Source organism: Phyllostomus discolor, chromosome 1 (genome assembly GCF_004126475.2).
Source record: "Phyllostomus discolor isolate MPI-MPIP mPhyDis1 chromosome 1, mPhyDis1.pri.v3, whole genome shotgun sequence".
Lineage (NCBI taxonomy): Eukaryota > Metazoa > Chordata > Mammalia > Chiroptera > Phyllostomidae > Phyllostomus > Phyllostomus discolor.
The window spans coordinates 106,056,017-106,082,313 of NC_040903.2; the positions used below are offsets into that span (position 1 = coordinate 106,056,017).

Below are 26,297 nucleotides of genomic sequence, written 5' to 3' on the forward strand. Positions count from 1 at the left end.
TGTGGGTCCCTTCTACAGACTCTTCTGTGAGACTTGGAATTATCCCACCCCTGCAACCCCCACAGGTTTTTACAACCAGAGGTTTTAATGCTTTATTTTCCCACACTGAACCCTGGGTTGCGTGGTCTGTCTTGCTCCTGAGTTGTTACTCCTGGTGTACCTGCACATGAATGCGGGGCTGCCCATGCTAAGGTGGGACTGCCCAGTCCGCCAGCTGCAGCCTTTCCACACATCCTCTCCACCCCAACTGCCTGTCTGGATGAATGTGTCTTTTTAAACTCCTTGGTTGTCGGATTTCAATACAGTTTGATTTTCTGGCAGTTTTTTGTTTTTAAATTAATTGTTGTCCTTCTTTTGGTTGTATAAGGAAGCATTGCATATCTACCTATGTCTCCTTCTTGCCTAGAAGTCAACATGGCTATATTCTTTTGGTTAGAAGGAAGTTACTCAAGGGGAGGAGATTACATAAGACTATGACTACCAGGAAGTGGTGTGCTTTGGGGCCATCTTGGTGGCTGTACCAAAACTGTCCTGAAACCTTCCCATGGGTTTTGTAGGTTATTCAATATCTTTATAATCCATTTCTTTTTGGCTTGAGCTAACCATAATCGGTGACTCATTTGCATTACGACCCATATGCAGATGCTCATTGACTTAAGATGGGGTTATGACCCAATAAATCCTTCATAAGTTGAAAATATTGTTACATCAAAAATGCATTTAAGACACCTAACCTACTGAACATCATAACTTAGCCTAGCCCGTCTTAAATGTGTTCAAAGCACTTACATTAGCCTACAGTTGGGCAAATATCTTGAGTTTCACCTCAATAGTAATTGCCTTTCTATTCTCACCAGAAGCAGAAGACACAGATGAATCTTGTGTAGAGTTGATGGGGTACAAAAACAAAAATAAAAATCCAAAAGCTACTGGCAACACAGTGTACTGTGTTGATTGTTTATCCTTGTGATCTGTGATCGTGTGCCTGACTGGGAGCTGTGGCTCACTGCCTCTGCCCAGCATCATGAGGGAGTATTGTACCACCTATCACTAATCCAGGAAAAGATCAAAATTTAAAGTACAGTTCTACTGAGTGCATATCGCTTTTGCATCATCATAAAGTCTAAAAATTGTTAAATCAAACCATCACCAGTCAGGGACCATCTGTACTTGCCCACTGTTCTGTAATTTTGTGAATCTTGATTTCTATTGATCTATCACCATTCTCTGTGAGCTATTAACACTACGAATTGCTCCTTTTTCTTTTTCAAAGTTATCAGTTCTGTGTCTGAATACTTTACTACTTCAGAGCCAGTTGCCTAGCATCTATCAAAAACTAGTTTGGATGTTAATCTCTACAAAGATCATAGAAGGGAAGTTAGGAACCTCTCAAATTAGCCTTAGCAAAGTTGGAAAACTGAGTCCTGTTAATGGAACAGCTGATAAATTCTCATACCCAAACCAAGGTTTTTGCAGTTTATCCTTATTTTGGCTATGACCAGAAGGTTGCTTTCTTCCTTAAAAGTTCTGCAGAATTTTAATATCAGAAATCCAGTGCCAATGAAAAGAAACAAGAAAATACAAGAATACAAAAGAATACAAGAAAAGAGAATTTGTTATTTCATATAAACTAGGGAACTACTGGGGAGTCTCACAGGATCAAAGAAGAACTAGAGCTCCAGGGCCTGCAGACAGTAGCTCCATACAGGCAGCTCTCTCTCTGATGCTCTTCCTGATATCTCCGTCATCTCTGTGTCTCCCTTTCCTGGCCTTGTTCCTGACTTGCAATAGTGCCTCTGAATGTGACCTTTAGTTTTTCAGCCAGAAGAGAAAGAAGGGTTGGGTCAGGCTTTTAGTCCCAATGCCAGGAGGATGGGATACTAAGCCAGGCCAGAAGAAAGACCATGGAAAACTACTGCTCAGTGCAGGCTCTGACTCAAGCCCATTGTCCAAGTCCTCCCCGAAGGCATGGACAGACCAGCCATGTAAGTGGTCCCTGAAATAGTCAAGATTCCAAAAAGGGAAAGGCAGTGCTATCATCTGCAGTAAGGCCCTGCCTGGAAACCACAGATTGGAGGAATTTTTTTTTGGCCAATGTTTTTCCTGGAGTCTTAGTATTCATTTCATTGCACCAAAGGTCCAGTGTCTTAGCCCACTGGCAAAATAGGGTTACACTGTATTTTGCCTGTATTGATTTCACTTGTTCAGTAATGACTTGACAGTTGAGAAAAAATTAGTGACAGACATGGAGGCCAAGGATGACATGGAAAGTAGCTGTGCAGTTCATGGGTTTAGGCCAAGGTTAAAGTATATTAACAAAGCAGGCCAGAGCTTTCTCTTTACTACCACCTTCTGTGACTTATAAGCACATTGTTGATTTTTGTTTTTAACCTTTCAATAAGGAATGATTTGTCAGGTTTATGAAAACCACATGTATTCAGAGACTTATCTTAGTGCCATATTAGTATGTTTAGACACATGAGATTCTTAGATCTTGATCTTGGATTGAGATCAAGATCAGTCAGACATGGCTTTTGGATGAAGTATTATTGTGCTCCCTTTAAAGAGGTGTACAGAGACTGAAGTTACCCTCGTAATTCTTCCAAGGAAGTACTACAGTGGGCTCCCTATAGGGGACTGATACTGATCTGGGACCATTTACAGTTGCTCAGGATATACTCACAGCTCATCACTTGTTCTTTGGCAGTTCTTTATGGAGGGCCCTGAATGTGCTAAGTGCTAGAAGCAATGATGTAGAATAAAACTGCCTCATTCTACCTACTTATAGCCTGGTTTAGGGCTCTACCCCCAAGTAAGGAAGCATCTCACTTTTAAATTTAGATTGGAATCCAATACTTAGGATGAAAATCAGGTGTAGAGAAGTAAAGATAAAATGTACCTGATATCTCCCAAAAGCAAAAGGGTGTGTAGAGGGCAGGAACTCAGATTTTGGTTCAGACAGAGTTGGGTTTGACTCTCAGCAAAGACACCCCCTAGCTTTGTGACATTGAGAAATTTGTTCACTTCTTTAAGCCTCTGATTTCTAATCTGTAGAATGGGGCTAATAATAATACAAACCCAGTGGGATTTTTTGATGTGTATTAATAAGATAATTCTAGGAAGACATTTAGCATTACATGGGCATATTGCTTGAAAATCACTATGGTAGTTGTAATAACCTCAGGAATCATGAATTTTTAGGTCCCTCTGTGTCCACTTTCTACCATACACTTAGAACTTCTTCCAAGTCTCCATACACAAAGCAAACCACCACTATCACCTGTAGGTGTCATGGGTCTCTGGCAGAGACTTTAGAACCAGGCTAACTTGAGTTTATATGCAGGATTCAACTCTCAGAGATCCAGTTCCTCAACTGTAAAATGAGTAAAATTATCCAATAACACAGGTCAGAGATAATAATAAGCTCCACTGTAGGTTGGCTTTTAAAAAATTCCTCATCTGGCCATCTTTGCCAGCCCTCATCATAGTGATGAATTAAGTGAGGATCTCTAGAAGACAAATCTCAGTTGTCCCTGATGTCAGTTTTCTCTTACTGGTCCTGGGCCAGACTTCTTTGCTTTTTGATCTGGCCCTATTTCCTCCAAACCAAGATCTGTGGAGCCATGATAACATGGAACCATCTAATGGGCATATTAGATTTGGAAATATGCTCTTCATATAACTCATCTTGACATGGGTGCCAATTAAGAGGCAACACAGAGATCAATCTCAGCTCCAACGAGAGTGGACTTGTAAGACTGAATTATAAATGCACACTAATATAGTTGTGATTTTTGCATCGAGACTGGCAAGAAATCTTAGCAAATAAAAGATTTGTTTGGTATAGAAAAAATGATGTTCAAAAGTCAAAGTTTCTTGGGAAAGTTCTCTCCACTTCTGTCTGGTACTAGAAATCTACAAATCAATAAAAAGTCTGCATTTTCCCCAAATTACTGATTCTTCACATTGCAGATTCTTCCCCTGATACCATTTCACATGGGTCCCTATTCAGGAGGAAAAAGGCATGGGGTGTTTAAAAGCTTGATGACATCTGCTGACATTCTCCTTGCTTGTGTCTTGCAGCCTACTTCTGCTTCCTCCTGACTGCTCTGGGTGTGACAGCTGGTGCCCATCGCTTGTGGAGCCACAGGTCCTATAAGGCCAAGCTGCCTCTGAGGATATTTCTGGCTGTCGCCAACTCCATGGCTTTCCAGGTGGGGATGGAGTGGACATTCCTCCACATACATTCTAGGCTCAGTGTTCAGGCCCCAAGCACTCCCTGCCTGTCCCAAGTTTTATCTCCTTGCAGTTTTACATACTATCAAATGTCACCTGGGTACTTTGTGGCTCAAGACATGCTGAACTCCAGAGGAAAGGAGATTCCTCCCTCCAGAATTCATGCCCCAAATGTGCCCTGGAACCCGCCTGTCTAGCTGTAATGAGAGCCCAGTTCGGTATGCTGAGTATGCTGTATGCTATTGCATTTGATCCTTGCACTGACCCCATGGGTTAGGTGTTACGTGTCTTCCCATTTCATGGATGAGGGAACTAAGGCTTAATGAAGTTAAAGAATGTACTCAAATTATATGACTAAAAAAATGAACCTTCTAGGATAGGCAAATGTCGGTCTGATACAAAGCCATTATTTCTACAAAACATGTTCCTGAAGCCACCCTCTAAGTTTGCAGTGGAAGGTCTATTCAATATGGAGTTGGAAGACTCAGGATTTGATCTGATGGTTGCTAGCTGTGAATCGCTTACTCATCTTCAGTTTTTTTTATTTGTAAAAGTACAGATGTGAGTTCACTCCCAGAGTTGTTATGAAACCATTAAAAATTGCAAGGAGCTATATATAAAAATGTAAGACAGGATCACCACTGCACTGGGTTGGGCTGTGTCTTCAGGACTACTATAGTCCTATACATGTCCCACCATCTTGGTTACTTTCTGAGCTGCTGGAATTTTGGGTTGATCATGGATCTCTGTTTTTTCAGGCAGAGTGGGAACAACTTGTTTTCAAAGTTTTTGCCCATATATGAGTGCAGATGATTCCAGACCCTGTGATTTTTCACCCATTGGGAAGAAATGGCAATTCCCAAAAGTGCTTTAGGGCCAAAGGAAACAAGTGACCCAGGATCCCCTCTGTTGTCCCTGTGATTTGGGACAACAGACATGGGAGTCACGTGACCACCTCTACACTGGGCCTCATATCCCTACAAGACAGCCTGACCCTAAGCATTTCTCTAAGCTGCCCTTGTATCTAAGAATACAAATCCCTTTTCCAGGCTTCCCTCCTGCAGTTTGAAAGCAGATATGATCTAACACAACGGATCACCACGGGAACACAATCCAGATTCTGTATACCTACTGGTTATAATTCAACCACATTTGGGAATTAGAATCAGGGGCCTAGGGGAAAAGCTGTTTGTGGGCAGAGGAGTCACTGGAGCCTCCTGGTTGCATGCTTTGTTTGCCACTGGCATCGTGACCTACACCACACTTCATTTTGACTTCAGCCATCTTGGCTCAGTGTTAAACACTCTGTTCATCATGACAAGAAGTTATGATAATGATAATTTAGAAACTCATTGACTTAGGTCTTATATGCTACTTAGGACTTAATTCAGTAACTTTCATTTATTTCATTCAAGCAATTTATTATTTTTAGCCTCCAATTATACATTTGTATGGTTATAAAGCACCTCTATTGGAATTTTTCCCAACATCAATAACTTGAAATTGAGAGCATAAACCTTTTTTCCCAGTGATACTTTGTTAATAACTCAATTTTTGAGAATATAAGTTTCCTTAACAAAACATCCCATAATAGAACATCACATGGTGATTTTAAATTTACTTTGGGGAGAAAGTACATTGTAGACCCGGGTCCTGGAATAAATTCTTGGCTCTGCCATTTGCTAACTCTGGGCCTTTGTGCAAGCCTCTGTTCCTTTATAAGCAAAGGGTTGGGATAATACTACTTACCTCACAGAGTCGTTGAGGGGATGAAATAAGAAACAAAAAGTACACAGATTGTGAAGCACCCAGAGGCAGTCAGTGAATATCATTCCCCCCTTCTATGTTAGAATTGGCACACCGCCTCATTCATTTCTGTATTTTAGTGTTTCTGATATGGAAAGCCCTCAATGATTATTTGTTAAATGAATTAATATTTTTAAAGCATTTTTAGAAATAATCAAATTTGAACTATGCCTACATCTTCCAGGGCCACAAATATTTATTGAGCCCTATTATGTAGCAGGCACTGAGCTAAACACAGTGGGTTTAATGATTAGCAAATACAGCCACCACCCTTGCCTTCATGGAGCCTTCTGTCTACTGGGATATTAGAATTCCCACAGTTTCCCAGTGGAAATGTCAGTGTTCCGTGGGCCTGGGGTTTTAAAACAACGTCATTTAGAATGTAAGATCAGCATAGGGTCAACTCCCATGTAATGTGTAACTGTCAGAGGGGAAGAGTGCAGTCGATCCAGATCACTTAACTTCAGGAAGAAAACCACCTGGGAACGGAAAAATGTGCTGTGATCTGCCAGTCTAAGGTATGACCTATATATCTCTGACTCAATGTAGAGCCATTGATTTAATTTCCCTTTGATGTCCCCCTGGGTTTTTAAAGATAGTTTCAAGGGTTCTCTTCTGCTTTCTTTCATCAGAATGGTCATGCCTTTGGCCACAATGGGAAAATGGCAAGGTTAGCTCTGAGGATCATCATCAGGGCTTTTGCTAGATGCTGCAAACAAGATCTCGATCATCAAAAACAATCTTCTAAAAATTAGGACTGAAACATTTGAAATTCCCTTTTCATCTTTATTTTGTGAGGAGGTATGTGCTGGGCGGAGGGCAGTAGTGGGGAAAGATTTTCAGCTCTACTTTTAGTCTGAAGAGATGTCTCTCTGCTGTTGTCTTTGGGTTTTTCTAGAGACTTCTTCTTAAATAGGGATTAAGGCCTTCAGTTCTCTCCATTGAAAATCCCGTTATTATGCAGGAGCCCTATTGATGTGGAGGACTCTATAGTCCCACAGTTAGGTTTTGGCCTTGGTGGTGAGCCTGAGTTGGGTATTTCCCTTCCCACAGGCAGTGAGGCTTTGGTAAAACTCAGTTGATAGGCCCTGATAGGATAGTTTCTCTTGAGGACAGATATTGCTAAAGAAAAGAGAGAGCTCTCCACAGAGCTTGAGTTTCAAAATGGTTATGTTTCCTTTTCCTGCCAGAAGAGCAAGGGGATTTTCCTTAGCTATCATGGTGAGAACTTGGTGGGGCTTCTGGAGGTAAAATTCATGAATGTGCAGAGCCCTCTAGGACCAGGCACTTTAGGAGTTTCTAATTCTCAAGCTTGTCCACAATAATTCATCAACTAAAATAATTCATCAGTTAAAGTTTAAAGAATTCCTACCCATTCCGGCTTTTGCTCCCAGGCCTCTGCTTATAGTAGGCTGTGATTCTCTGTTGCTGGCTATTTGTCCTTCTAGATTTGGGGGCTGCAGTTTGCCTGTGACCTCACTTCTCTGATGGACTTAATAGACTTGTTGATTTTCGGTTTATTTGGCATTTTTTTTCTTGTTGTGAGGGTAGGAGTTACTATTTCCAAGCTCTTTGCAAATCAGGCAGAAAGTGGAAGTTATAGTGTGATCTGTGAATATGTCATGTAGATCACGTGGTCATGGGCCATGAACTTTGGCAGGTATATAACAACAAAAACAATAACAATTTTTGAGTGCTAACCACCTACCAGCATTTCACTAAACACGTTAGCTATCTGACAATACTCTACAAAGTAGATACTGTTATTGTCCTCATATGATAGGCAATATCAGTAAAATTGAAAGAGGCTACTATATAACCTGACCAAGGACATTCAGATTTAAGTGACAGAAGGGGGATTCAAGTGCAGGCAGCTTGACTCAGAGGTCACCCTTTCACTGATGCTCTAACGCCTGTCCCAGCATGAAAGTGTGCATTTATTTTTTCATTTGGCAAATACACACATGCTAAACATTGCTTCCTGCACTGGAGAATGAGACAGACATGCTCCCTGTCCTCATAATGTGTACTTGTACATTGCAGGAGGAGAGAGAGCAAATAAATAAGCAAAAGAACGTGAAGAATTTAAACACAGTGATGTGATGAAGGGTAAGAGAGAGGCAGCTTCTTTAGAGAGGACAGTCAGGGAAGACCTCGCTGAACAGGTAACATTAGCACTGAGACCAGAGGGAGAGAATAGGTCGGGGAAGAACATTCCAGACAGAAGGAGGAGCCAGAGCAAAGTGAGAACAAGGATGGTGAGTTCAAGGAAGAGAAGAATGGCCAGTATGGCTGGTCCACTTGAGTGTGGGAGATGATCAGAGAAGAAAGAGGCCAGAAAGGGGAACAGGGGCCACACCAGTGCAGGACTGTCAGGCATAGCAAAGAGTTTCATATTGTTTTAAAAGCCATAGAGAGGCACTGCAAGATTTTAGTCAGAGGAGTGATGTGGCCTAATATATTCCGATGGCACAAGGAAGCCTCAGAATAGTCATGAGAGGCCAGAGATTTTTGTGCCAGATTCGGGCTCATAGAGCAGCCCCCACCTCTGGGTCTCTGTAGGCGTGCACATCAAGGAGGGAGACTTGGCCATGAGGCAATGCTGTCGAGGATGGCTGGGGCATTAGCAGCAGCATGCAATAGCCATTGGTTAAGAGAACAAAATGCCACTACTACTACTACTACTACTAGAACAAAATACACTACTGCAGGCTCCAGAATCCATAACCTTACTGGAGGTCTGCACAGGCTCCATCGCTCACTGCAGGCATCCTGTTTCAGTATCTGTCACCTTCCCCAACCACAAACCTAAGCTTCAGAGGTACAGCCTTTCTTTGGCATAAGCAGGTTTGCCTTCCTCTTTCCAGAATGGGTGGATGTTGTTGGTTTCCTCCTCCTGTGTAAACAAGCAGCACTAAAAGTAGCCCTGACCTTGAAGCCCTGAGAAGCCTTCTTGGTGTGGTTTTGGAAGATAGCTTGCATGCCAAGCTTCACAATGTCTCCTTCCACAGCATTTTGCCCTCCTGGCACATTTGGAAGTCAAGTGGAAAAAACAAATAGCTTGGCCATCTTTGAGCAACTTCTCTGCTCATGATAATGGTGATTTATGGATTCATTAAAGCATTCTTGTTATACATACTGCTCTCTAACTCCAGATTGGCAGTATTGGTGGAGACCCTAACAGATGACTGGGTGGAGGTGGGAGGTTGTATGTCAGAAAGAGAGGGAGAGAGAGGGAGAGAGAGAAGCTCTCTTGAGGCTGCTGCAGGAGGCACACAGTATTTTGGCATTTTCTTTCTATGTTTACCTGGCAGGATTAACTACACTTCCTGCCAATAAAAATATACCTTTTAAGATAGAGACTGACATGGCCCCAACCTCCTAAAATGCCTCACTTCCTTCTTTGTTGTGGATGTAGGTCAGTGAAAGCAGGTGAGAGGAGTGAAATCACCTCAAAGGAATGAAAAGGTGATAGCCTGAGGTGGCCTGGGAAAAGCAAGCAGTTCTATACTCAGACACACCAACCCGTAGGGCCGGTCTGTCTCTCGTGTTCCCCTCCACAAACATGGCAGAAACTTTGCAGCTGTTACCTCTTTGTACAACATTTGTATTCCCTTAGCATTTCAAGATGATTACATTTTAGTAAACAAAAAATATATATAATTTAAAAGCACACAGAGAGCTTTTATGTAAAGAAATACTTGATAAAGTAGAGGGTATTTTTGTAAACAAATAGCTCCCAGATTTTGTTTGTTAATATGGCTCCACATCTATACTGAAAGAAAGGTCCACTTGTTTAAGATGAATTCTCCTGTAGTCCTGTTAATTTGGAAGCTATTCTGAAACATTTTCAAGCTGAATGTTTCATTCTGCCTTTTCATAAAGATCTTCAGAAGCAGTCCGACAGGACATCCCTTTCACCCTGCGCTCTCCCCTGCCAATCTCTTCCTTTCATAGAAGCACAGAGGTTGGAGATGGGGTTCCGCAGAAGCCAAGTCTCATCACTTTTCTAACAACTGAAGAAACTAAGGCCCAAATACCTGCTCTTATTTTTGTTTTATTTTCTCACATTACCTCCAAATATGTTTATAAGATTGAAGGAGCCTGTGTTGCAGAGCAATTCCTTGACAAGCTATTTCTTCCTGTACCTGCCACCAACCATTTGGTCTGTGGTAGCAGTTGTCACTGCTTATTCTTTTCCATTGCTCTCCTGCCAGACACTGTGACGTTACTGCTTTCTAGGTTTTCCAACCCACTGATTATTGTGCATTTTGGATGATTTTTTTCCCAGCTGCCTTCATTTGCATTTTTTCCTAAATCAAACCTCATTGTGATCATTTCTGTTCACATTTCTAACCTCTTTAGATACATCTGTTCTCAAAGATGTCTGCAGCAACTCTTAATTTGGTACCAACCAACAATATTATTAACAAAATGTGCACACTGTGTTCCCAGTCATTAGTGAAGATACTAAAGAAAACTACTAGATCTAACAGATACATTGGAGCCTCCATTCATTGCCTCCCTGCCCCTCTTTCCTCTCCTCCTCATCTTTCTTCTCCTCCCCAATAGATTTTGAACTGTTTTTCTTTTTCTTTTTTAAAAGATTTTATTTCTTTATTTTAAGAAAGAGGGGAAGGGAGGGAGAAAGAGAGGAAGAGAACTATCAATCGCTTCCCTCTTGTACTCAACCCAACCAGGTAGCAAACTTGCAACCAGTGAGGTTTCACTTTGTAGGTCGGCACCCAACCAACTGATCTACACCAGGGAAGGCTTGAGCTGTTTTTCATCTCTGGTCCTTGTTTATCAGAGTTCAGGCTTTTCATTCCTTTTGTCTAGTTCCTAGTAGCACCAGCTGCAGGTTTTGTCACAGGAATGATTCAGGGATACTATTTTACATGCTTTTATTAAGCTACAGAGATACAATAGCTGTGGAAGTTATTGAATCAACCATTTTAATTAATGTTAAAGTTCACAGAATTTCATATACTGGACAAAATTTGTAGTCTCTGTTAAAAATATATATTTTATTGATTATACTATTATATTTGTCCCAGTTTTTCCCCCTTTACCCCTCTCTACCTGGTACTGTCATTCCTTCCAGCAGTACCCCCTGCCTTAGTTCATGTCCATGGGTCATGCATATAAGTTCTTTGGCTCCTTCATGCCTATACTATTCTTAACATCCTCTTATCTATTTTATGCCTACCAGTTCGTGCTTCATAATCCCTGCACCTTTCCCCCATTCTCCTCCTTCCCCCTCCCAAATGGTAACCCTCTCAATGATCTCCATTCCTATGATTCTGTTCCTATACTGCTTGTTTGCTTAGTTTGTTATTTGGATTCAGTTATTGATAGATGTTAATTTATTGCCATTTTACTGTTCATCATTTTGATCTTTTTCTTAGGTAAGTCCCCTTAACATTTCATATAATAGCTTGGTAATGATGAACTCCTTTAGTTTTACCCTATCTGAGAAGCATTTTATCGATCCTTCCATTCTAAATGATAGCTTAGAGTAATCTTGGATGTAGGTCCTTGCATTTCATGACTTTGAATAATACTTTGCCAGTCCCTTCTAGCCTGTAAGGTTTCTTTTGAGAAATCAGCTGACAGTCTGATGGGAACTCCTTTGGAGGTAACACTATCCTTTTCTCTTGTTGCTTTTAAGATACTCTCTTTATCTTAAACTTCAGTATTTTCATTATGATGTGTCTTGGTGTGGTCCTCTTTGAGTCTGTCTTGTTTGGGACTCTGTGCTTCCTGGACTTGTATGTCTATTTCTTTCAACAAATTAGGGTTTCATTCATTATTTCTTCATATAAGTTTTCAGTTTCTTGCTCTTCCTCTTCTCCTCTGGCATCCTTATGATTCAAATGTTGGTACATTCAAAGTTGTCCCAGAGGTTCCTCAGCCTATCCTCATTTTTTTAATGCTTTTTTCTACTTGCTGTTCTGATTCACTGCTTTTTCCATCCTTATGTTTCAAATAATTGATTTGATTCTCAGCTTCATCCCCTCCACTGTTGGTTCCCTATAGATTTTTCTTTATTTCACTTAATGCAACCTTCATTTCTGCCTGGGTCTTTTTTATGCTGTTGAAGTACCCAAGGAATTCCTGGAGCATCCTGATAACCAATGTTTTAAACTGTGCATGTGATAGGTTTCTTATCTCCATTTCATTTAGTTTTTTTTCTGGAGTTTTGTTCTGTTCTTTCATTTGGGCCATAGTTCTTCATCTCTTCATTTTGGTAGCCTCCCTGTGTTTGTTTCTGTGTATCAGGTAGAGCTTCTTTGACTCCCTGTCTTAGTAGCATGACCTATTGTAGAAATGTGCACCCATAAGTTGTGTGGTGTGGAGGTTTAGGTAATTGTCAGGGTGGGGAAACCGTTGTCACTGCTCTATGGTTCTGTATGGGGGAGGGCTCAGAGAGGAGACAATGCCACAGCCTGGCCTCTGGAGTTTTGACTGGCAGGAAGCTATCTCCTGGCACCCTCCCTATTGCCAGTCACTTCACTTTCTCCCCATATGCTACTGGTGCCCTTCCAGCTATTACCCTGGTGCTGAATCCCAAAGGGAGTGGGTCTGCGTGAGTTCTAAGTCCATTGTAGGCCCTTTAAGAGGAGTCCCTTGAGAATCCCGCAGTTTCTTCCCCCACTCCAGTCCCTACTGGTTTTTACTGACAGAACTCATCAGAACTTATCTTCTTGGTGATGGAACCTGGGCTGGTGGTCTGGCCTGGGGCTGACATCCCTTGTCTCAAGTTATCCCTCCCAATGTTTATCCTTCCACACCTGGATGTCAGACTGACCACTCCCTTCTTGGCACCTCTCCACTTCTCCACACCTCTCCACGTCCCTGACCCTACTACCCTTCTGGATGAATGTGGTTTCTCTAAATCTTTGGTCGTTGGACTTCCACACAGCTTGATTTTCTGACAATTCTGGGTGATATTTGTTTTGTACTCTAGTTGTATTTTTTGCTATATTTGTGCAAGAAGGCCAGGCATATTTACCTACACCTCCACCTTGGCCAAAGTCTAACATTTGTAGTCTTACTTTTAAAAACATATAAAAGTTAGACACATCTGATCATTTTCATCTTATATTGACTGTTTTGTAAAAGATTTTATTTATTTTTATTCTTAAAATTATTTATTATTTATTTTTAGAGAGAGAGGAAGTGAGGGAGAAAGAGAGAGAGAAACATTGATGTGAGAGAGAAACATCAATTGTCTGCCTCTCACACATGCCCCATCTGGGGTCCAGGCCCACAAGGCATGTATCCTGACTGGAGTGGAAGTGGTGACCCTTCATGCTACAGAACAGTACCTAAGCAACTGGGTTATATCAGCCAGGGCTATTTATTTATTTTTAGAGAGAGATAAAGGGAGGGAGAAAGAGAGGGAGAGAAACATCAATTGGTTGCATCTCACATGCCCCCAGTCAGGGACCTGGCCCACAACTCAGTCATGTGCCCTGAACCTGTGGTATTGAACATAGCCACTTTTGAATTTTGAGACAACACCCAATCCACTGAGCCACACTAGTCAGGGCCTATCAACTCTTCTATAGCTTTTTGTGTAGATCTGCTGGTTAATTCTCTTTGTATGTAGAGACGCATAAACCACTTGTGAGGAACACAGGAGATGTATAAGACATGGCCCATGTCATGAGGTGCTTATGACCTGATAGATCTGTTTAGACTTTAGTGTAATAAGTAGGGACCTTCATAAGACAATGTGGATTAAATTGCTCAAAAGCTTCATGCTGACTCTTGTGGCTGCAGAGATGTGAATATGGTATGAGGATAAAGTGTAATGCAGAAGGAGGGTTTTTAGTTGAAACTTGAAAGGTAGAAAGGAATAAGGAGGAAACACTTGAACACAGGTATAGAGAGAGGAATGACCATGACATACTGTATGGGTCCCTACATCGTACAGAATAAGTCTGAATGAAGGATACTGATGTGGTATAGTGTGTTGCAAATCCAGGTACCTGCACTACCCTCTCACTAGATGTCTCTCACGCTTCTCAAAATCAATGTGCCCAAGGCCGCATTTGTGACTCTCCCCTCTTCCCCAAAACTACTTCTCTCTAATTTTCCCCACTGGAAATCTGTGTCAAATCTGTTTCTCAATTTTCCTAATCATCCCTCATTCAGTCTGTCAGCCAATCTTTTCTACTGCTAAATTATATCTTGAACCTGCATACTTCTCATCTCTGCCATACTCAAATCCAAGCCGTAATCGTTTCTTGCCTAGATTATTGCACAAGCCTCATAAACTGGTCTTCCTCCTTCAACACTTGCCTCTTTCCATACTGTAGCCAGACAGAGCTTATTGAAAATTTAAACCACTGTTTGACAAGAATAAAAAATCTTTCAGTGGCTTAATGTTGCATTTGGAATGAAATCTAGCCTTTCTATTGTGGCCAAGGAGGCCCTGCATGATCAGGCTTTTGCTCACCAGTACAGATTCCCCCGCAAGTGGGTGTCCTTCCTTACAGTTCTGACACTAACCACTCAGACAAGTGTCAGATCCCACAAGTTAAAGCCTCAGTGCATCCTGCCCTTATGTGACTGCCTCTGCTTCTGATGCCAGCCACCATAGGGTCTCTATGCTACCTGTACCTTGTACTGACCGACTACAAATTTAGAGGTTCCCACAGTTCTTCAGGCTTAGTAATTTGGAAGAACAACTCACAGAACTCAAGGAAGTTATACTTACTATTACACTTTTATTATAAAGGATACAAATCAGGACCAACACATCAGACAGGGTGTGAGAGGATCCCTCACACAGAGCTTTCTCGCCCTCTCTCCGGGGAGTCAGGGTGGCCATCCCCCTGAACATCAGTGTGCTCATCGTCCAGGAAGCTCCTCCAACACTCAGTGTCCAGAGTTTTCACTGCACAGGTGTGATTGATTAGATCGCTGGTCATGTGATTGACCTCAGTCTCCATCCCCCTTGCCCTCCCAAAGTGCCAACTCTCTAATTACATGGTTGGTTTTTCTAGTGACCAGCCCAGATCCTAAAGCTATCTAGGGGGCCTCATTAGCAAAATAAAGACACTCCTATCACTCAGGAAATTCCAATGTTTTTTGAAGTTCTGTACCAGAAACCACCAAGGACTAAGACCAGATATATTCTTTATTATACCACTTAATCTTGAGCCACTCTTGCCCTGGCTCCATGCCCCAAACATGTTGGACTTCTCTTAGTTCCTGGACCCTGTCCCTGTCCCCCATCCCTTTACCCGAGACAATGCCCTTCTTCTTCCTTCAATCCTAACTGACTCTTCTTAACCTGATTAGAAAGTCCTTGCCTTGCTCAATGTCTTCCTTGTTACTCCACATACTCATTTGCATTAACCCCAATCTGAAATGATGTTAAATTCATTTACTTCATGTTGGTCTCCATAAAATATAAATTCCTTGGGGATAAAACCTTGATTGTCCTGTTCTTTCTTTATCTCCTAGCACATATGAACAGTCAGGAAATATTTGTCAAATTAAAGAATGAAGTGGGAAAGATAAGATTAGGCCAGTTGAAGCTCTTTGCCAAGAAGGCGTGTTTAGACTTGACGAGAAAAGTAATAATGGAGAGGTTTTCAGATAATAAGCAAGAGGATGATAGGTATTTGGGGAGTATAGTCTCAGTATACCAAATGCATCACAGAGGGGAAAGGACTAGAGGCAGGAGACATTACAGGGCTGTTACAGGAATCCATGTCAACTGATAAAAGCCTGAACAAGGAGAGTGGAAAGAGAAAATCTGAGATTTTTCAAGAATCACCTTTAACAGGAATCTAAACAACAAAACAAAACAAAACAAAAAACTAGCAAAATATAACCAAAGACACTGAAATAGGGGATAGTCTGACAGTGGCCAGAGGGGAGAGAAGAGGGAATTTCAGGGGGGAATGGGTAGGGATTACAGGAACAAATTTGGAGGACACATGGACAAAAACTAGGGGTGGGGGGTAATGGGGGGAAGGGGGGAGGGTTGGGTGGAGGGGCTGGAACGGGAGTAGGGGGGAGAAAACTGTACTTGAACAATGATTGAAATAAAAAAAATAAAAAATAAAAAAAATAATAAATAAAAAAAAGAAAGATGTCCTTGACATTTTTCTTCCTAGTTCTAACTCTTTATTTTTAAATAACTTCAAACTTACAAAATGTTGCAAAGATACCATTGAAGAACTCTTGTATACCTTCACTCAAATTCACTAATTATAAATATATTGCTTCATTTGCTTTTTTATTGTCTTTTTCTCTCCATATGTGTATACATTCTCCTATGTAATTTTTATAAGTTATAAATACCATGCCTCTTCATCCCTAAATACTTCAGTGTGTATTTTCTAATAGGAAAGACATTTCACATGAACACAGTACATGTACAAAATCAGAAAATTTAATGTTGATACAATACCTTAGCCAGGAGCCTAGTCCAGAAACCAATTCAGGATCCTATGTTACCATTTATAATGTCTCTTTATTCCTGTTTCATCTGAAATAACTTGCCAATCTTTCTTTGATTTTATGACATTGACATTTTTTAAATGTACAGACCACTTATCTTATAGAATGCTCCTCATTTTTGTTCTATTCACATTTCCTCATAACTACACAGATCGTGCGTTTTTGGCAGGAATGCTACATCAATGATCTTGTGTCCTGAGCATAAAACAAGAGGCACATGATTATCACTTTGTGATATTATTGCTGCTATAAACTTTGATCACTTGTTTAAAGAGGTATCTACCTGGTTTTTCAGTGTAAGATTACAATATTCTCCCTTAAAATTAATGAATAATTTATGCTGAGATACTGTGAGTTATGTAAATACTTTTCTTCATTAACCTTTTACCCAGTAGTTTTAGCATACATTGGTAATTCTTGCTTGTATCAGTTATTGCCATGACACCTGCTAAATGATGATTTCCTAACTCTATAATTTCTTCTAGATTTTTAAAGAAGATTTTATTTATTTAATTTTAGAGAGGGGGAGGGAGGGAGAAAGAGAGGGAAAGAAACATCAGTGTGTGATTGCCCCTTGCATGCCCCCTACTGGGGACCTGGCCTGCAGTGAGGCATGAGCCCTGACGGGGAATCAAACAGCAACCCTTTGATTTGCAGGCTGGCAATCAATCCACTGAGCCACACCAGCCAGAACAATTTTCTACGTTTGTTGATTGGCATTTCATATAAGTATGTATGTATGTATGTATTTACTATGGGCTCATAGATCATTTTTTCCTTTTTTTTAAAGTACTTTTATTGATTATGCTATTATAGTTTTCCCAACTTTTTCTCTCTTTATCCGCCCACTGCCCTGCCCCTCCTACCCTCCAGCATCCCCTCCACTTAGTTCATGTCCATGGGTTGTACCTATAAGTTCTTTGAGTCCTCAGTTTCCTATAACATTTTTTATCTCTCCCCGTCTATTTTATGCCTATTAATTATGCTTCTTCTTCCCTGTACCTTTTTCTTCCTATTCTTCCCTTCCCACTCCCCACTGAAATCCCTCTATGTGATGTCCATTTCTCTGATTCTGTTTCTGTTCTAGTTGTTTGCCTAGTTGTTGATAGTTGGTTCATTTGTTGATAGTTGTGAGTTTGTTGTCATTTTACTGTTCATGGTTTTGATCTTCTTTTTCTTAGATAAGTCCCTTTAACATTTCATATAATAAAGGCTTGGTGATGGACTCCTTTAACTTGACCTTATCTGAGAAGCACTTTATCTGCCCTTTCATCCTAAATGAAAGGCTTGCTGAATAGAGTAATTTTGGATTGCCTTTCATGACTTTGAATACTTCTTTCCAGCCCCTTCTTGCTTGCAAGATTTGTTTTGAGAAATCAGCTGATAACCTTATGGGCACCCCTTTGTAGGGAACTGTCTCCATTCCTCTTGCTGATTTTAGGATTCTCTCCTTATCTTTAATCTTGGGTAACTTAACGATGATGTGCCTTGGTGTGTTCTTCTTTGGGTCCGACTTCTTTGGGACTCTCTGGGCTTCCTGGACTTCCTGGAAGTCTATTTCCTTTGCCAGATTGGGGAAGTTTTTCTTCATTATTTGTTCAAATAAGTTTTCAATTTCTTGCTGTTGTTCTTCTCCTTCTGACACCCCTATAATTCAGATATTGGAATGTTTCAGGTTGTCCTAGAGGTTCATAAGTCTCTTTTCACTTTTTTGAATTTTTGTTTCTTCATTCTGTTCAGGTTGGATGTTTATTTCTTCCTTTTGTTCCAAATTGTTGATTTGAGTCCTGGTTTCCTTCCTGTCACTGTTAGTTCCCTGAATATTTTACTTTATTTCACTTTGGGTATCTTCCATTTGTTTTTCATTTTTCAACCAAGCTCAATCAGATCTGTGAGCATTTTGATTACCAGGGCTTTAAATTCTCCATCAGATAGGCTGGCTATTTCCTCATCGCTTAACTCTCTTTCTGAAGTTCTGCTCTGTAATTTCGTTTGGGCGATATTTCTTTGTCTTTGGGCTCCTGATAAGTTGTAAGGGGGCGGGGCCTTAGGTATTCACCCAGGCAGGGCATCCCTCCTTGCTGCGTATGGCTCTGCCTATGGGGGATGGGCCAGAGAGGGAATAGCACAGCTTATCTGCTCATCTCTAAGTCTCTAGTGCACTTTCAGATGGACTCGCATGTGAGACTGGGAGTTTCTCCCATGGTAGCAACCGCCATATCAATTCTGAGTCTCAGTTTCCCCTTAAGTCAGCCCTGCCCACACAGCCCACAGCCCCACAGCTGCAGCCAGCCCCACCCACCCGGTCCGCTGCCTTGCCAAGGTTTTTCTCTCCCAGCTGACCCTTGTGTTCCACCACCTCACTGGTCTGGTTGTTCTGATTGATTTTTTCTTCAACTCTTTGGTTGTCAGAGTTCCATGCAGTTTGATTTTCTGGTGCTTCTGGTTGTTTATTGATTTTAAATTGGTTGTTGTCCTCCTTTTGGTTGTGCGAGAAACAAAGGGTTTCTACCTACGCCTCCATCTTGGCCAGAACCTAGATTCTTATTTATTAAATAGATTTTAGTCTGTAACTGTTATATATCTTGATGCCCCAAATTATTAATCAAATTGCCCCAGTTTGTTAAGTGGAACACAATACAAATGGGCTCCTGTGTCCTTTTTGACTAGTTGCCATCATTTTTAGAGCAAATCCTTATTTTCTGGCATAACAAAGTATATCCAGTTCCTCTTGTGTTTTTCCTGCCCTAGTCCTGGTGTCTGCCATTTCACCAGAGTCCTCACTCTTTTTAAAAACCAAGGGGAATGCTATTTAAAAACCAAAATCTGGGAGCAAGAGGAGTCCATTGCTACTGGGCTGTCATTGTTTTCTAGGTATTTTCTTTCCTGAAATTTTGGCTTACCGAGTGAAGGAGATCTAGCTGAGGAGACTAGAACAATGCTGATATCACTGACCAAAAAACCCTCCAAAACCCAAATTGGCAAAATTCACAGATGGCCAATTTGTCTACCAAGAGGACTACTCAAGCCATTTTTAAAATGTGTGTTAAAAATGTGTTTTAATTTGAATAAAAGTTTTATTCAAATACATTCTCATTGTAAGGTTTAATAAAAGAAAAGATGAACCATCCCTTTCCTTTTTTGCAATTTTTTAGGGTCAGCAAACACTTTTTTTTATTGTCACTCAATGACATTTTTTCATTGTTTTTAGAGAGAGAGGAAGTGGGAAGAAAGAGAGAAACACTGATGTGTGAGAAAAACATCAATTGGTTGCCTTTCATAGGCTCCCTAACTGGGGATTGAACCTGCAGCCTAGGTATGTGCCCTGACTGGGAATCAAACCCACAACCTTTTGGCGTATGGGACAGTGCTCCAGCCAACTGAGCCACACCAGTCATGCAGCAAACACTTTTTAAATCACTAAAGCTAGTTTTTTAGCACTTACCTAGCTCCTAAAACTCCGTAAGCTGAGGGCCATGTGAAGGCTGGGCAGCAGGTGGGGACTTGTTCTCCAGAGGCTACAGTTTGCCACATGGTGTAGACTGCTGCCAGGTCCTTTGGGGACTTTCCGGGCTCTTCTTATGCATTGTCAGTGTTATGTGGGGGAAAATCAGTGCTGACCTAGTATGAACAATGGGGAAAGCACCGAATGTTCTTCACTATTTGGCTATGGTTTTTTTTTTTCTGTTTTACCCTGATTTGTCATATTCTTTTATTTATTTATTTTTAATTGAATGTTGGCATCTGAACTGCAGGAGGTTATATTCAGTCCCCAGAAACTCAGATAAACTCTATTTCAAATGAGCCTTACAGTCAGTGGAGAGTAGAAACAGCAATGTCTTTCTCTCTTTGACTCCCTTAATGGATGGCTCTTCCCAGACAGGACGCCATTCACTCACAAGACACACACATTCTACTCTAAAACCTGCCTGTTCAAGCTGACATGTCTGTTGTTGGTTGTTCTAGTTTCTTTTTCACTATTGATTGGAAACAAAAGTGTATTATGAATACAAGTGGAATTCCCTTTGGCTATGTTTTTTTTTCTTTTACACTGATTTGTCATATTATTTATTTTTTATTGAATTTACTGGGGTGACATTGGTTAATAAAATTATACAGGTTTCAGATGTACAATTCTATAATACCTCATCTGATACTGTGTGTTTACCACCCAAAGTCAAGTCTCCTTCCATCACTGTTTATTGGCCCCCTACCTTCTTCTACCTCCCCCACCCACCTTTCCCTCTGGTAATCACCATGCTGTTGTCTATGTCTATGAGTTGTTGTTGCTGCTGCTGCTGCTGCTGTTTAATCCCTTCACCTTTTTCACCCTTTGGCTATGTTTTGAGCCACTTGGCAAACTCCCCCTTCTGGAACCTAAAGCAGCAACACAGTTGGATCAGGGAAGAGATCAAGCAGCCTGGTGTCTGGTCAGAAGTGAGCAGCTGTTTGCAGCTAGGCTTGGAGGAAAGCCGATGGACTCTGGTCTCAGATCTGTTGAACAGGAACAGCTAATACTGTTTACATTTTGGCCTTCATCTTGCTAACTAGGAAATTATGTGGCCTTTAAAAGACAATTTCCCCTCTGGCCATTTAGAGGACTAGACTCACAACTCCCTTCTGCTTGTAAGAGGAAGTTGGGGAGAAGTACTCATGGAGAGGGTGGCTTCATAATCAGCTTCAGTGGAATTTATAAGATTAATTACCTCTGCTCAAAAGACTGTGCATATAGTGAAAAATCACCATACAATCCATTCCCATTACTACAGTCTCAGAAGGGACCCTGTTTAGGAATATTTCTATGATGGCAAGTGAAGTAATAAAGGTACAAGACACGGGGTGAATTTAAGCAAGGGCATTGTCACACAGGTTGAGGTGTGATTGGTTGATTTAGTGCTAATGGGTGATATAAAGATACATAACTTGAAACTAAATGAATCTTATTTTTCATAGAGTTTTTCCTAATGTGGGGCTGATAGCAGAAGCTGGGTTGTGTTGATTCAGGAGTATAGAAACTTAAAAAGAAATGTTGTTTCCCCATCTTACAAAAGAAAAACTTGTTTATTGTAAAAATTTTAAAAGTACAAACTAAAAGAAAAACTTAAAAATCACCCACCATCCCACTTTCTAGAAAGAATCACTGTAAGCAGGTTGACTTACATACTTCCTTTATTTTTCCTATGCCCAAATACAAATTTTTATTAAAAATGGGTTCATATTGTACCTACTGTTTTGGAAACTACTTTTCACTTAACTATTTTCCCTGTCATTTCTCCATGTCAGTACTACAGTATCCTTTTTTATAAACTAGTTCTTTAATGCAAAACTAACAGATGCTCCTGTAAAAAAATTTGAGAGTATAAGATAAAATGTAAAAGTATTTCTCCTCAGCTCCTACCTCTCAGTCTCACTCCCATGAGATAACCCTAAGACTTTTCTCTTAACATTTCTCTCCAGAAGCTTTCTAAGTATACACACACATAGTATTGAATTAATTAGTGTATCACAAGTACTCAGTCATTTCCTGTTATGTGGAAATCTAGGGCTTTTCCATGTTTTCACTGCATTGAACATCCTTGTGGTTAAATCTTTGTACACACCATGATTACTTCCTTAAGGCAAATTCCTTTTATCTTAGTTTACCTTAAAATAAATGTCCTTTAGGTCAAGAAAATGAATTTTTAAGTTTTACATATGAACAATTTTAATATGTTCAGTCCATTGGCCCTTTACCTGGTTCATGTCAGTTTCACACTCACAGGTGAAACAACATTAAATTTTAAAACTTTTAAAAAGCAACATTGAATTTTTAAAACTTAAAAAGTTTTTATTTTATTTCTAAAAACATTCTTAAAGTATAACACATAAAGAACAGTATATGTCATGGGTTATGGTAGTCACTAACCACATGTGGCTGACTACTGAGCACTTGAAATGTGGCTAGTCCAAATTGAGGTGTGCTGGAACTATAAAATACACACACCCAGTCTCAAAGAATTGGTATTAATATGTAATGTAAAGTATCTCATTAATAATTTATGTCAATCATATATTGAAATAACATTTTGAGTATATTATGCTAAGTAAAGAATACTATTAAAATTGCCTTCTTTCACTTTTTAAACATTGCTACAAGAAAAAATTGTATTACATATGTGACTTATATTTCTCTTGGATAGTACAAAGTAGAACATGGTATGGCTCCTCATATAATAAAACCTACCACCTATACACTCCTAATCTTGTTTTCCTCCTCTTCTGCTCCCCTACTTGCCTGTGCCTCAGTTATGCCCAGAGCTTTCAGAACCAAGGTAGCTCCATTCACCACTCCAATTCTTTGTCAGGAATAATCAATAAATGTGGTGAATATCCACTTTTGAAAGTAATTGGATTGTGCATTAAGACTGTGACCTACCAGAACCTACCAATAAGTATAAACTCAAAGTTGCAAATTGAATCATTTGTTAATTGATTTGTTAGAATATATGAGTCTATAGGTTTCGGGAGTTGCTGCTGAGTTCCACGTCATGGCCACTATCCAGATGTGCACACAGGGCATGATGAACAGACAGAATCCACATACTTGAGAGTCAGCTCATTGATGGAAGTTCACCATCTCTTTATGCCTCACTTTTTTTTTCTTTTCTGTGAAGCGGGGATGATGGAGTGGTGCACATAGTTCCAGACAAGAGTAATCAGCACAATGTAAACACTGGAAGGAAGAGAGATTACTAGGATATTACTGGGGCTGTGGCAGGCTGTTTCCTCTCACTCCTCACCTGCTGAGGTTTGCTTAGCCATCTCTCCCTCTTCGTCAGTCCTCAGCTCTCCCTTCTGCACATATTGACTATACCAGACACACTTAGGTACACACAGCTTTTCATCAGACACAAGTGCTGTTCACAGATCACTCCCACTCCCAGTCACTCCGGGATAGAGGCAAAATGCTGATGAGTTGGAAGAAAAAGGCCCCTGGGTGAACATATGAGTCTTTTCCCCTCTCTGCCCTATTGTTGGCTTACATCTTGTTCTTTGAACCAATTTTTCACTGGACTCAGCTTTAGAGTTAAAAACAAAGCAACAAAGGATTAAAAAAAGTCTTAAGAATACTTTTGGCTTGATTCTGTGCTCAGTTATTTGGAATGTGGCCAAAACCCTTGCTTCTTTCCACTGTTGCAGTCAAAGTGGCTTCTTTCAGGAATGTACCCAGGTAAGAGGAATCAAAGTAAATAAATTTCTCTGTTCCATCTTGTCTTCATCATCATTCTTTTGTTGTTGTTGTCATTGTTATGCTTAACAATGTCATCATTATGCTTAATTTTGTGAGAATGTTTCTAGCCCTCTGGGACTCACCATTTAGAGTTATAAAATTGCACTGCAATAAATTAAAGGATCAACATAACTTTTAACAAGAAAAAAATGAGAGTTTTTTTTTAAGACCCCTACCTCCTGACCACCAAATTTGGAGAATAAGGGAAATAGCTCATTGAAAAGAGCATGGACTAAGCAATAAAGAAACGCCATTTTGTTCCATTACTGTTTGCACTTAGTAGATGAACTTATGTGGATGTCTTATAAGCTTTAATTTTGCCATCTGTGAACTGGGAAGAGTGTTCCCTTTCTTCCTATGTTCAGATGAACATTGCAACAAAAGCATTAAACTGATGCAAAAGGAATAAATTATTCTGGGCTGTTGTGATCTTGACTGACTTTTAAAATTCCTTTCCAACTATACATTTTGAGATTATAAATAATAAATGCATTCACTTTTTCAGCCCAGTATGTTTAAATATATGTAAAATCCAAAGGCTTTTTTTCCTATCTCAGTAAGCCAGACTATGATTTTTGCCTTAAACAAACTGCTAAACACCTATTTTCTCTTTTATATTTAATCTGAGTATATATTTCTTAAGATCTTTCTACTTCTCCTCTCTCTGACCCATTACCCAAGGATTAAGCAAATTTAAAAGTTTTCAGCCTGACTGGTGTGGCTCAGTGAGTTGGGCACTGTCCCTAAAAGCAAAAAGCTACAGGTTTGATTCCTGATCAGGGTACATGCCTGGGTTGCAAGCCAGGTCCTGGGTTGGGGGCTTGAGAGAAGGAACTTATCTGTGTTTGTCTCACACATCAGTGTTCCTCTCCCTCTCTTTACCCCCTCCTTCCCTGTTTCTATAAATAAATAAAATCTTTTAAAAATATTTTTAAGTTTTCAGTGGTGTTATAGGATGCACAAGGTTGAGTAGTCTTCTGGTAGCACTGGGTATGCCAGAGAAACCAAAACCCAATGAATCCATTTTGATGAAAAGAATTGTTAGAACTTTGAGAATAAAATAGTTCCCTTTCTTTTCATCAGCAGGATGAATCCAATATCTGTGAAATAGCAAATTCTTAATAAAAACACAACTAAGTACTCAATAGTATGGTATCAAACATTATACAACTTTTTTCAGAAGAGGAGCTTATATACTATATAAAGTTATTTTTATTTTCAGGTTAATTTTCCTATCAAAAGCAGTTACTTTTAACCTAATTTGCCTTCTCAAAGTTTTAAAAACAAAACTGAACACAAATGGGAAGTCTCTAGATTTCACTGGCGCATGGCTATAGGTAAGGTTTCATTAATAATACCAGCCTACATGCCATTGGTCTGGCCCCTGGTGGTTCACGCAGGACCTCCAGCCCCCTGACACCCTCCCCTGTCCTATCACAAGAAGGTCCACAGGGTGTGTCCCCCATGGGCCTGAGCCTGACCCTTTCTGTGAGTTTGTCAGAATCTGCTGGACTCTGGTGAGTCTCTTTCCTTGAGCAGCAGAGCCTCTCTTGGTATCTAGTGAGTGTTGCCTGCCCCTTGGACATTGCTGCTGCTTATCTTGGTGGATATGGCCAGATACGCCAGATTCCTCAAGGAGCCAAGGTCGCCTCCCCTCCCTTTCTGTGGCACACTGTTAGAGCAGTTCTCAGACAATATTATTTATGCCTCAGTATTTGGCAGAGATTTAGTGAAATAGCTCTTTCAGTTTTTCCTTACTGACTTCCTGGCCTTCATTAAGTTGGACATCAAGGTTGTTTAAGAGTGGGTTCGAGGGCAGAGAAATCCAGGCCAAGAACAAACACCTTGTCATACTCAAGGTTGCCCTCTCCTTTGACAACCAAGACTTTATCCTGACACTGGATCTCTCTTTTTTTTGATATGAATGATCTCCCAGAAGACTTCAATAGCCTCCACCAGAACTTTTCTTTTATGTTTCCCCCTTAGTTCACTTAAGACTGAACCTTGTGGGGTGGACACATCCTAAACACAAGCTAAGATCCCTACTAAGTAAGGATTTATTCTCGTTTTTATGAATACCTCCCCAGATCAGCCCCAGGGGTTGAACTTGAGGTTGACGATGGGAGTAAAGTAAAAGTCAGTGGTGAGGACGGGGGGCTGGGCATGGGGAAGCTAAGATGCTGTTAAGAAAGTGCCAGGGTGCTTTGTCTCTTTACTTAGAGTCTGCAATCTCTCTGCAGAATGACATCTTCGAGTGGTCCAGGGACCACCGAGTCCACCACAAGTACTCAGAGACTGATGCTGATCCCCATAACGCCCGCCGGGGCTTCTTCTTCTCCCACATCGGGTGGCTGTTTGTTCGGAAGCATCGGGATGTCATCGAGAAGGGGAGAAAGCTAGACATCACTGACCTCCTGGCTGATCCTGTGGTCCGATTCCAGAGAAAGTAAGTGAACAGATACCACAGAACTGTCCCTCAGGGAACAGGACCAAAAGACAC

The 26,297-nt window shown here is 40.6% G+C and overlaps 1 protein-coding gene across 1 annotated transcript in view; it reads left to right on the forward strand.

The window, feature by feature from the left end:
• SCD5 (stearoyl-CoA desaturase 5) overlaps positions 1 to 26,297 on the forward strand; it is a 164,056-nt gene that overhangs the window by 91,708 nt on the left and 46,051 nt on the right. Inside the window, exons 2-3 of the mRNA XM_028506535.2 lie at positions 4,084 to 4,214; positions 26,038 to 26,243. Coding sequence (XP_028362336.1) covers positions 4,084 to 4,214; positions 26,038 to 26,243 — 337 coding nt within the window. The remainder of the gene's footprint in view (positions 1 to 4,083; positions 4,215 to 26,037; positions 26,244 to 26,297) is intronic.